General features: G+C 47.8%; 1 protein-coding gene across 1 annotated transcript in view; it reads left to right on the top strand.

Moving 5' to 3' along the window:
- The window catches only part of GABBR2 (gamma-aminobutyric acid type B receptor subunit 2), a 367,577-nt gene that overhangs the window by 181,270 nt on the left and 173,895 nt on the right, over positions 1-12,412 (top strand). Inside the window, exon 4 of the mRNA XM_052644771.1 lies at positions 9,008-9,109. Within this exon, the coding sequence (XP_052500731.1) occupies positions 9,008-9,109 (102 nt within the window). The remainder of the gene's footprint in view (positions 1-9,007; positions 9,110-12,412) is intronic.

The raw sequence follows: 12,412 nt of genomic DNA, 5'->3' as shown, positions 1-12,412 counted from the left end.
GGTCTGGGCCCTGGGGATCTCATGATGGAGGGTTGTAGACTTCCAGAACAGCCTCTGTTTAGCCAGGGAGAGTGGCCTTAAGCACAGGACTCTGGAGTTTAGTGGGGATGGCAGTAGGTGGGGGGTGGTCACCACTATCTGGGAAATGAGGGAAAGTCTCCTGAACTCAGGGGTGATTGAGGATGTGTAGGATTTCAGATTTCCTATTCAAATCATCGCAAACTTTGTGGCTTAAAGTAGTACATCTATTATCTTATGGTATTAGAGCTCAGAAGTTTAAAATCTCTCTCTCAGCCAAAATCAAGGTGTCAGCAGCACTGGTTCCTCCTGGCAACTCCGGGAGAATCTGTTTCCTTGCCTTTTTCAGCTTCTAGAAGCCTCGTTTCTGTGGCTCTTGGCCCCATCCTTCATCTTCAAAGCCAGCAGGTGGACTTGTTGGACAACCCCCAGCAGGTGGGAGCTGTTGGAAGGGCTGATGTATCTGGGCAGGGCTCAGGTCACAGGTCCCCTCAACCCTGTGCCTAAGTAATGGTAGGACAGAAACTGTCCCAGGGGACACTATCTGCCCTCAGGTCCCTTGAGTCCCCACAGGGTGCCCACAGAGACCACAGTCCCATCCCCAGGCCTGGTCCTCGCATCAGCAGGCTGTGTCTTCAGGCAGAGGCATGCAGCCCAGCCCCTGGGCATTTGTCGCAGCCCTGCATGACCATCTCAAGATATAGCATAAACCCTCCCGGGCTCAGAATATCTACACAATAGACTAGATGGACAGTGTTCATTTACCCATTCTCTCATTCATCTCACAGCTTTGAGCACCAACTGCATGCAAAGCGTGATGCTGGACCCTGGAAATAAAACAAAGCGCCACCCCTCCCCACTTTGCGGCACTGCCATGGTAGCTGGGGAAGGGATGTGACAGCCTTGGTGCTTGTGGTCAGCTCTGCAAACCAGCACAAAGCCAGTGGCCTGAACTCCTGAGCCCTCCATGGAGGCTCACGAGGCTGGTGGCCCCCACAGAGACCCCCATGCCTCATAACACTGCCGCTCATGGTCTGCTGCCTGCTCTTGGTAACTCTGGGCAAGTGAGAAAACCCATATTTGGAAGGAACAGATAAGTGGCCATTGAATAAAGGGAAACGGGTTCCTTCAGGAAACCTCAGCCTGTGATGTGAGGGTGTAAACAGGACGAGAAGCCTGGGCTTAATTATGGGGGTGTGGTTTGACCCAGCGAGTCACCAGGTCTCAGCAGGCCCCAGGTGTGTTAGTTACTTGGGGCTTCTGTAATGAGTCACCACAAACTGAATGGCTGAAAGCAAGAGATATTCATGCTCTTATAGTCTTGGAGGCCAGAGTTCTGAAATCAAGGGATCAGTGAGGCCATGCTCTCCCTGAAGGCTCTCGGAGAGAATCCTTGCCTACCTCTTCCAGCTTCTGGTGGGCCCAGGTGCTCCTCAGCATGTAGTTGCATCGCTCCCATCCCTGCCTTTGTCTGTACATCACCCTCTCTCTTACACCTCTGCCCAGGTCTCCCTCTGCCTTTCTTGTATAAGGACACTTATCACTGGAGTTAGGGCCCATCCAGGTAATCCAGTATGATCCTTGAATTAATTACATCTACAGAGACCCTTTTTCTAAGTAAGGTCACTTGCATAGGTTCTGATGATTAGGAAGGGACACACCTTTTTGGCCATCACCATCCAACCCACTGGCTCTGCTGTGTGAACGTGCAAATGTCATGCGTGTGCAAGTATCACATATGTGCAGTAGATCCCATACATGTTCACTTATGTACTTGCCCTTTTTAACAAGTTTCAGTTGTACTTAACTCCACCTATAGGTTATTAAGAGCTAATAGAAATCTGAAAATGAGATGGCTCCATTTTTCAAAAGGAACAGTTTCTTCAGTAGATGTTCATCAGTTTTAGAAAGGTAGAAATACAGTCACATGGATAACTTCTCTGGAACTGTAAATACATGCCTCGATTCTTTGAAAAACTTCAGAGCTTGCAGAGGGCTGCTTTAGCAACTGTAAAATTCCAAAAGGCAAAGAGTGGGGGGATGGCGCAGGTAAGGTATTGAAACTTACTCTCCTAGAACCACAAACATTGATGGTGAAAGAAAAATGCCCTCTTCAGCATCCTGACGAGCTTCTACTTGCACACCTCTGATGACAGGGTGTTCACTATATACCAAAGTCGCCTACTCCACCGTTCGAAAATTCATTTGGCTTTAAAACAAAATCTGCTTTCCTGCCTCATCCATCTATTGGTCCCATCTCCAACACAGGGGTGGCCTCCGTTCCACGTGACAGTCCTTCAGTGTTTGAAGTCGTCCATCACTTCCTGCCTTAGTGTACTCTTCTCCAGGCTAATCTTTTAATTAGCTTAAATTAATGGTGGTTCTTGGGGAGCTCCAGCCCCAGTAAAAGTGACCTGAATATTCAAAGATCTGAGAGTTTCAAATGCCTGTTTATCCTAATTAGCATCTTAACTACAGCAGTGCCCTCTGCCTCTAACGAGCCACATTTTCGCATGTTCCATATTTTAATGGATTTTACTTGAATGAACTGTTTAATCAAGTGAAGACACATTTCATGAATGAATAGAAGTAAATCTATAATTATACACTTTAGTCAGGTAAGAGGAGTGACATTTCGGCACAATCTAGGGCTATATATAGCGAGTGTATTTGAATGACAAAGTAGGTTACCTCAGCTTCCATAGGAGATCTGGGAATTCGCTTTGCTCTCAAGTTCATTTCGTAACCTAATTAGAATTTTCGAAGAGTTGTAAAGTGCAAGTGGTGCAGACCTGGCTCTCCCTATCTTTACCTGGATCTCTGCCTTTCTGGATGATTCCACAGCTGGCGCAGTGGCCTCCTTACGGAAGGTGTCGGGGGAACTGCGGACCCACAGTGTCCTGGGGTCTTGATAGTCCCTGAGGCCTCACCTCCACTTTCTGCTTCACTGTTTCCGTCAGAGTCCTCCTGGCCCGGGACATGTGGCACAAATGTGAGAAACTGCAGTTGTAACAGTCCTTTGCTGCTCTCTTCCTGTCTCTCTCTCTCATCCCCTTCTCCCTGCCTTCCTTCTCGCCGTTCTGCCTTCTGACGTGGTCAGATCTGCTCGTGCTGCTGGGGGCCAGGAGTAGAAAGATCTGAAGTTTAAAGAAGAGCCGTAATTGTTGATTGGGCCAGGAGAGAAGGCCCAGGTGTAAAGGAAGATGGTGCCTAGGTGCTAGGTAGCAGTCCAGAAAAGGATGGAGCCCAGAGGCTAGGGAGTGACTGGACAGGAGATGGAATGAAATGAAACAGGAGCCCTGAGTGAAAACCTGAGGTGTAAGAAGGCCCCTCGCCACACCAGCCTCCTGGCCTCAGGCTCCTTCCATTACCTTGCTGGAGGAAGAGGGGTTCCAGGGCTGCAGTGGGGGCTGTCTAGGGGAAGGGAGTTCATGGGCCCTACCTGTGTGCGGCAGAAGGTTGCAGGCGGACAGGAACCTCCAGGGCATGCAAATGTGGTCCCAGGAACCCGAAGCCGGGACAGCAGCCTGACCCCCAAGGCAGTCATTTAGGGTGGAGCACACAATGCCACTATTTCATAAGCCCAGTCTCTAGGTGATTTCCAGAGAGGGAGAATCACCTGGGCAACTGGGTGTGTTAGTGGAGAGGTGCAGCCTCGGAGCAGGGAGGGGCCTGCAGGTGGACTGGACTGTGGCCTGCTCAGAGGCAGTGACAAGCCTCCCTCATAGGACAGGGTGGACCCACTTATGCCTAAAACGGGTCACATGGACTCAGCCACGCTAAGCCAAGAAATTCTCCCGAAGAGTCTGTTCACCTCTAACTCTTCTGATTCCGTTAGCTTTTCACCTTTTCCTCTGATCCCCTTCTCCTCCTCCAGCCTGCCCTCACAGGACCAGCTGTGTGTCCCCAGTGCCAAGCCTGTGGATAGAGGCTGTGTGCGCAGTTGGAGTGAGGCCATTGTGATGGCTTCATTGGAGTGACAAGTCCCTGTCACCCCTTCTCCCATGGTCCATGAACTAGCTGGGAGGGAAGTTGTGGACTGACCCCCTGGACTCGAGGTTCAGACAGTTGATCTGACCTGATGGCGTGTTCTGCCGCTGGCCTGAGCAAGACGGTGCTCCCAGCTCTGAGCTTTCCCCTAAAGCCGCTGACTCTGCCTGGCTCTTGACTTCTTTCAAGATGTTGGATTTCCCTAGGCTTGAAATATGAGTTTAAGTGTTAAAATTCTTGGATTTGGATCTGTGATTCCCAAGGCTGTACTGGAATCCCTGAGGAGTCATTGATATCACCCCTTGTGACCTTTATACTCCCAACCCCTCTGCCATCATGTCCATGGTCTTTCTTAGAAGATTCTTGGTCCCTATTGTAGTCACACCTCTCTCCTCTGAGCCTGAGCCATTTTGTCATGATCCCTGATAAATGCAACTAGGACTGAGCCCAGCACTCCAGGTGTACTCTGAGGTGGGCAGACTGGAGGGTGACTGTCCCTTCCATCATTCTAGATGAGATGTCTTTTCAAATGTGGATCCCAGTCCTACTCACCCTTTGGGCAACTGCCTTACTTACACCAACACATCCTGGTCTCCTAATCAAGGAGACAATATCCAAGCCATGGAAAGCATTTTTTTTCATATCATTTAATGGATCACTTTAAAGTTATCCTGTCTCGTTTAGGACAGTGGTCCTCACACTTCAACATATGTCAGAATCACCTGGAGGGCCGATTAAAACACAAATTGCTGGACCCCACCCCAGAGTGTCTGACCCAGTGGGTCTCAGGTGGGCCCGAGAATTTGCCTTTCTAACAGGTTCTCCTAGGTGATGCTGGTGTTACTAGGCCAGGGCTGCACTTTAAGAACCACTGCTTTAGGGACAGGCTTTCTGGTATGACTTTGTATCCACAGTCCATACCAGTTCTTAAGGGGAAAAAAATCAACAGCTGTTTCCTCTAAGCCTAGTTTTTATCATCTATTCCTAGAGTCCTGATCCCCTGGTTCTCCCTGCTGCCAAGTGAATTGGGTTCCTTCCAGATTGCTCCAGTGGCCAGGGCCAGGACTCATTGCTCCAGAAGCAGGGAGAGTTCTTCCCTTAGGCAGCCTCAGCCCTGTGAGCTGGTCCTGAGAACCCAGGCTTTGCGGACTCCCAACCCTTCCTAGTCCTCCTTGTGGCAGCACTCAGGGTCCAACTCACCTCATTGCATTGGCAGCCTGACCCTCCCTTCCAGGTGATGGGCAGCCTTCTTCTCCATTCCCTCCCGGCCCAACAGCACCCATCTCGCTCCCTTCCTCCCAGGATGGCCAGGGCCTTTAGCAAATCTGACTCCTGATGGCTGCCTCCGGAGGCCCCATATGCAGATGAGGGCCCAGGTGGACTCCGGCTGTACTTGAGCATGTGTGTATGTGTGAATATATTTTATTTTCTCGAGAATTAAGTGTTACTCCTTTCCAGGAAAAACATATTTCTGCTTTTATAGTGGAGGTGAATAAAAAATAGGATTCACTTTGCTGAAATGCAGTTTATAGCAAGCTGATAAAAGACATTGGCCCCATAAAACAAGAGATACTTGCAGTACCAGAATGGGGAAAAAAATAAAAAAGAAAGGTGTTTTTTCTAACTTAGTAATCTTTGATCAGTGCTTTGAATGATCCTTCCATCTACATGTGAGAGTATGAATTTATTTCCTTGTGAGGTAGATCAATTGCATTATTTCTTTACCATGCTTTGGTTATTTAAAAATATCATTTAGTACTAGTTTTTTTCACTTGTTTTCCCTAAAAATGTCCATTAGAGTAAATACTCCAGCTGAGCAGACTTCTTGGTGCTGAAATTATGGTCAGTGAGTGGCTGATGGCACCAACCATCAGTTCTGACCTGTTCTGGCTCATAAGCCTCAGGAGCTGTCCACATCTGGCAGGATCCAAAAGAGCCAGCTTGAGACCATTCAGAGAGCACTGGCCAGGGAGTCACACCTCAGCTTCCTCATTTGTGAAATTAGGGGTGAAATGAGATGACCTCTAGGGTGTTTGGGGTTGGTTTGTTTTGAGTTCTGAGCGCCTATAAAATATTTTTTTCTGCTCTCATTCCCACACTTATTTACAGCTCTCAGATAGATATTTACAGATAGATACGCCAAACCAGTGACAGCCTTGATGCTGGGTCTTATACCTGGAAATGATCATTCCAGCTTTTAGGCAACATAAAGAACTTTAGAATTTACAAAGCCATTTCTCATCCTCGGTGTTTTTGCTGGGCCCTGTAAGTTACATGCTGTATAACTCCCATTTTATAGGTGAAAAGACAGATTCAAAAGAGCTCGAGAAGTTTCCTTCAGTTTGGGTGGCGAGGACATGGAGAGCCAGGGCTCGACTGTACATGCCTTAGGAGTATGTGCACTGGCTGCTTTGCCTTCTGGCAGGGCTGTTTGCACACGTTAATGTTGCACATCAATAACTGTTGGTTCACAGGACCCCCATGACACATAGACCTAATAATGGAACCCCACCTGCATCCAAAAAGGATTTGACACAGCAGAAATAAACCATCATGGCAAAGTCAACTTTTTTTTCAACCAACTAGTTCCCAATCTACCATCAAAATAGAGGTAAAAACTAAAGATGGACAAGGTTCACTCTGATTGAGACAGTTTCATTCTTCTTACAAACGTATGCATCATAAAGTATTTCAAGCATTCAGCAGAGTGCAGAACACTAAACACCCGTGGTCTTGCTACCCAGAGTTAGTGTGTTCACGTTTTCCTCTGTTGGCATCATATTTCTCTTAAAAAAATGAAATACAGCAGTTCCCACCGCAACCCTTTTTGTTCCCCTTCTGTGTGGGGGCTTCCCAGTGACCATCCTGCAACATTCAGGGCCAAATTATTCAAAACATTTTGATATATACATTGGGAGGATCTATCAATTGTTGAGACAAGAAGTACTTTTTTTATCATGGTTAAAAGTATGTAACATAAAATTTACCATTTTAACCACTGTAAAATTTACAGTGCAGGGACGTTAAGTACCTTCATATTGTTGTGCAAGAAGTACCACCAGTTACCCCCGAAACTTTTCATTATCCCAGACAGAAACTTTGTACCCACAACTCCATTGCCCCATTCCCCAACTCTAGAAACCACTACTCTCCTTTATGTTTCTATGCACTTGACTACTCTAAGTACCTCACCTAAGTGGAATCATACTTTTGTCCTTTTGCATCTGGCTTATTTCACTTCGCATAATGTCTTCATTCATATGGTAGCATGTGTCAAAGTTTCATTCCTTTTTAGGCTGAATAGTATCCCATTGTGTGTATAAACCACAGTTTGTTTATCTGCTCGTCTTTTGATGGACATTGCTTCCAAAAGATGGTTGCTTCCACCTTTTGGCATAGTGTTGCTATGCATTTGGACACGAGTGTCCAAATACCTCTTTTGAGTCCCTGTTTTCACTTCTTTGGGGTATATACCCAGAAGTAGAATTGCTGGATCATATTGCCATATGATGGGAAATTTTTAGAGTGCACAAATTTCCAGTTTCCAGTTTATCCCCATCCTCATCAACACTTGTAGGGTTTTGGTTTTTGATAAGAGCTATCTTAATAGGTATAGACAAGATGTGCTTTCAAAGCTCATCTTCAGTTAAAGAGGAAGAGACTGAAATGCTAAGAGGGAAAGGGTCCCTCAGAGATGCAGAGGTCACAAGCAAGTCAGTGACAGAGCAAGGCCTGGAACCTGGGTCCCCAAACTCCCACTTGGTTGTTTCTACTAAAACACAGTCTAGTTTCCATGGCTTTCTGTCCGAATGTATATAGTCATAGACATGGACCGCATACAGATTTCAGATTTATTTGTTTTGATCCTAACTTGTTTTTTAAATTTGAAAATAGTGTCAACATTTTAAAATGTGCTCATGCTGAGATGTTCAGTGCTGAGATGCTCTGTGTGACTGTAACCCGCCAGGCTCCTCTGTCCATAGGATTCTCCAGGCAAGAATACTGGAGTGGCTTGTATGTCCTTCTCTAGGGGATCTTCCTGTTACCACTAGCGCCTCCTGGGAAGCCCTTTAAGATGTGAGGGATCCTACTTTTTTTAAAAAATCTAGAAACTTCCCTGTAGTCCAATAGTTAAGACTCATGCTCCCATTGCAGGGGCACGGGTTCAGCCCCTTGTTGGGGAACTAAGATCCTGCATGCTGTGCAGTGTGGCCAAAAAATAAATAAAAATATAGATTTCTTATTTCTCCCTTCCAAATCAGAAGGTCTGGTGATGCTGGACCAGCATTCTGGCATAGCATGTTTGGAGTTGAGCGGCAAGCGCTGTCTTTAGGTGAAGCATTAGTTTGCCACACTGTCACCAGGCCTCACCACTCCCTAGTACCCTTGCACACGGACTGCTTCGCACACCGGCTAGTTCATATGACACTGGAGCTTGCAGCTCTCGGCTTTAAGCACGTAGATGTTAGTCATTCTGTGTGTCAGCAGATACATCGATATGTTTAGCATCACAGGCTGGTTCCGCAGCCCCTCACCCTCTCCTCTGTTTTTGCTTTGTCTATCTGAATATCTCAGCTATTTCCTCACCCTAGAAATGAAGTAATATTGCAAATAAATAATGAAAATATAGAGAAGTATTTGAATAGTCTAATTTGGAGACAGTGTGATGTATTTGCCTAATCTGATTTGGAGATGATATGAAACACCAGCATGAAAGTCCAGGAACTTGCATGCTTGTCTTAATTCTTCCAGGAAATTCCTGGGCAACTTTAGTAAGCCCCTTCCCTGTCTGGCCTCCTTCTGCTTGTGTGTCCTCAGGGGAGGGGAATCTCCAAAGTCCCAGGGGGCAATCTACTTTTTAATGAAGATAAAACCCACTCCTTTTTCATATTGGTGGAGAAAATCACCTCACCCATTTGAGCCACTTCCCAGACCCCTGTGAAGTGGCCCTTCCTATGGCTGCTGGCACACCCACCCTCTGCTCTCTCTTTGCTGGCAGGTGAGAAACGACCTGACTGGGGTTCTGTATGGTGAGGACATCGAGATTTCAGACACCGAGAGCTTCTCCAATGATCCCTGCACCAGTGTCAAAAAGCTGAAGGTAGGTGCAGCTGGCCAGGGCCTGGAGGCCAGACTTATGGCATGCTCCTGGGGTTCACCCAAATCCCTGACTTTGAAGGAGTCTTGAATTCAGGCTGTTTCATTTTGTCCTTGGCATTTGAGATGTGAGGAAAAGCTCCCAGGAGCTGGCTGTCCCTTGCTTGTTGTCCAGCACTGGCCAGAGGCCTGCTTGCCAGGTGCATGGCCGTGTGGAATTGCCGGGTGATTTCGTATCTCTCAGCAGAGCCTGAGAGGCAAGCAGGGCACAACAGACATCACTGGCACCCACTCAAGGACAGGCTAGTGGGGACACTAAAGACTCAGACCTGGCCCCTGACTTCAGGGAACTTCCTTCCTGTTGTGAAGAGGCTCACAGTGAGAACCTCTCTTGCCCAAACCCACAGCAAGGAAGTAATGTGGTTGGAAGTGAAAGCTCAGGCTCCTGACCCCCTCCAGTGACGCTCACTCCAGGAACAGAAGGGTCAGCTAGATGTTTGCAGTTGCAAGTAGTCCCCAGCTGTCATCTGCGCACTCATTTCCCGACTCCCCACACTCATTTCTCAAACGCCATGTTTGCACCAGACCCTCTCTTGGGTTCACAGCCATCATCAGGCCTGCCTATGTCCTCAGGTGTCTGAAGGCAGATACCTCCCAGGGAAACCAGGAACAGAGGGGCTGGGGAACAAAGGGAGAAAGTGACTCATCCCACCCAGGAGAGGATTCAGACACAGCTGCAGAGAAGGGACAGCCGTGGAGGATGGATGGGGTGGAGACCCGCAAGGTAAAAATCAGAGGGCATGGCGGCCATGCTCACTGTGTATTTGGGATCAGCGGGGATTCCAGGAAGCTGGAATATCTGGATGGGGACATGGGAAAGATGCCAAGGCTGGAGATAGAGTTTGGAGCCAGTTTCCAGGAGCCTTGAATGTTGAGCTAAGAAGTTTGGTTTTTTATGCCAGGCAGCGGGGAGCTGCTGGGGGTTGTACATAGGTGCATAGTTAGAGCTGTCACCCTACTCTTCTATTCCCCATGACCACACTGAAAGTAGCCTGGGGCCTCAGTTGCCACCTGCTGACATGTCCCTTCTCTCTTGGCCTGATCCCAGATTATACTGATCAGAGCAGGTGGTAGTTTAGAGCTTATGAAGCCCTCAGTTCACACATGGGGAGACTGAGACACAGAAATGGGGACAAGGAAGCAGAGCACCAGTTGTTTTTCGCCTGCTCAGCAGCAGACACCACATGGGCACATGATAGTTCAGCCCCAGAAGCCTCTACCGATAAGGAAACGGTAGTAAGGAAGGGCCTGCTGGCAGCCCGGGTGTGTGCTCAGCTCTTTCCCCATAGGCTGTGTGGTCTGAGGGTGCACTCGGGTTGTGTGTGGCCCAGAGCATCCAGAGGGGAGGAGTGCCCTGCTCTGCAGGGACCACCTGGGGTGACCGGGGTCCTGGTGCTGCGCTGACATTCTCCTGCCACATGCGGTGTCTCCCCAGGGTGGGCACTGGAAATAGCTTCCTGCACCCGAGAGACCCAGCAGAATTCTGTGGGCTTTAAAATTTAAAGAGCCTTTGTGTGTGGAGCAGACGCACTAGTTGAAAGTCTACAAGAAACTGGGGATAGAACTTGGTGCGCTGCTCATCAGCCAGCCAACACCACCAGAAGCAAGAGTGATCTGAATGCTGATGGAAGTAGCAGCCGGCCTTTCCAGTGCCCTGAGCAAGGGCTAGAGCTCTTGGCTTCACCTGCCCATTCAGCCCTCCCCAGAGCCCTGAGACAGAGGGAATTTTTGTATCCTCATTTCACAAATGGGGAACTTGAGGCTCAACAAGGTTAAGTACTTCACCCCCAGTCCCCCAGCTGGAAAGTGGTGCGTTGGAATTCAAACTCGGATCTGGGCAACACCACGGTCCAGCTCCCCCACCGCCCCGCACAGCTGCGGTTCTGAGAGAGGGTTCCAGCATCACAGAAGCCCGGGAGAGCAGAGCCAAGAACAGCATGCTCAGTCTCTTGGCAAAGGCTCCCCTCAACATGGAGTGCTCTTCCCTCACCACCTGCATAGCTACTTCTCTAGTCTCTTCTCAGTTGTCCCCCTTTCCCAGAGGCTTTGCCTAAAATTTAAATCCCGGGCCCTCACACTGCCACTCCCCCTTTCTGTTAATTTCCTCCATTTCCCTGATGGATATCTGTAGCAGTTTCCTGGAGCTGCCATAACAAAGCACCATAAACTAGGTGGCTTAAAACAACAGAAGTTTATTCTCTCACATCTCAAGGACAAAAGGCCAGGGTCAAGATGTTGGCAAGCCCATGCTCTATAGCAGGCTTGGAGACTCTTCTGTACCTTTCTCTAAGCTTCTAGTGTCAACTGGCAATCCTTGGCCTTCCTTGACTTGCAGCTATGAACTCCTTTGCCTAAACTGACATTTCCCCTCTTTCCCTTCACATCATTTTCTTCTTAGGAAACTAATCTTGGAGGATTAAGAGCCTGCCCTGCTCCATTATCACCTTACCTTAACTGATTTCATCTGTTTATTAATACAATGATGCTGTTTTCAAATGAGGTCACGTTCTGAGGTATCAGGGGTTAAGACTTCAACATATCTTTGGGAGATGCAGATCACCCCATAACAATATCTGACCTCCTGTTCATTTTTCCCAGTTGTTTTGCCATCTGTCTCTTCCCACTAGGATGAAAGCTCTAGGAAGCAGCAGTTTCTGTATGTCTGGATCACTGTTTTATTTCCCACCACCTGGAACCAAACCTAATTTGCTCGACAAATTTGCTGAGTGGGCATAAACCAAATACCAACTCTGGACAGACAAAGCCAACAGAACACAAGGATAAACTTCTGGAAAGCTCAGAGAAGACGCAAATATCCGGTGGGGTAAGATAGAGAAGGAGGTACAGCAGACAAGGAAGAAAACTAAATAGTGACTAGCAGGATTAAAATCTGCTTTGGAGGTAGTAGAGAGCAGAGTTAATGCCACGAAAAATAACAATCAGTAATATGCAAGACAAACTTGAAATGCTTTCCCAAAATTCAGAGGAAATGGTCAAAGAGATCAATCTAATGAGAGGAAAGATAAGTTATGGACACTGGAGAAGGGAGATGCTAAGGGAAAACTGGGACAAAATAAACAGAACCAAAATCTAAAACAAAATAGGCGCCTGAGTATCAATAAGCTCAGCTACTACCCAGATCTTGGCTTCTAATACCATTCTCCAGGGAAAGAAACCAGGGATCCTTGGAGAAATGGCTTACCTGGGACTGGGACAGGAAACATACCAAATGATCCTGGAGCGTCCT

This window comes from Budorcas taxicolor, chromosome 8 (assembly GCF_023091745.1).
Source record: "Budorcas taxicolor isolate Tak-1 chromosome 8, Takin1.1, whole genome shotgun sequence".
Taxonomy (NCBI): Eukaryota; Metazoa; Chordata; class Mammalia; order Artiodactyla; family Bovidae; genus Budorcas; species Budorcas taxicolor.
The sequence above is the reverse complement of the archived record's forward strand: the minus strand, read 5'-3'. Positions and strand labels throughout refer to the sequence as shown.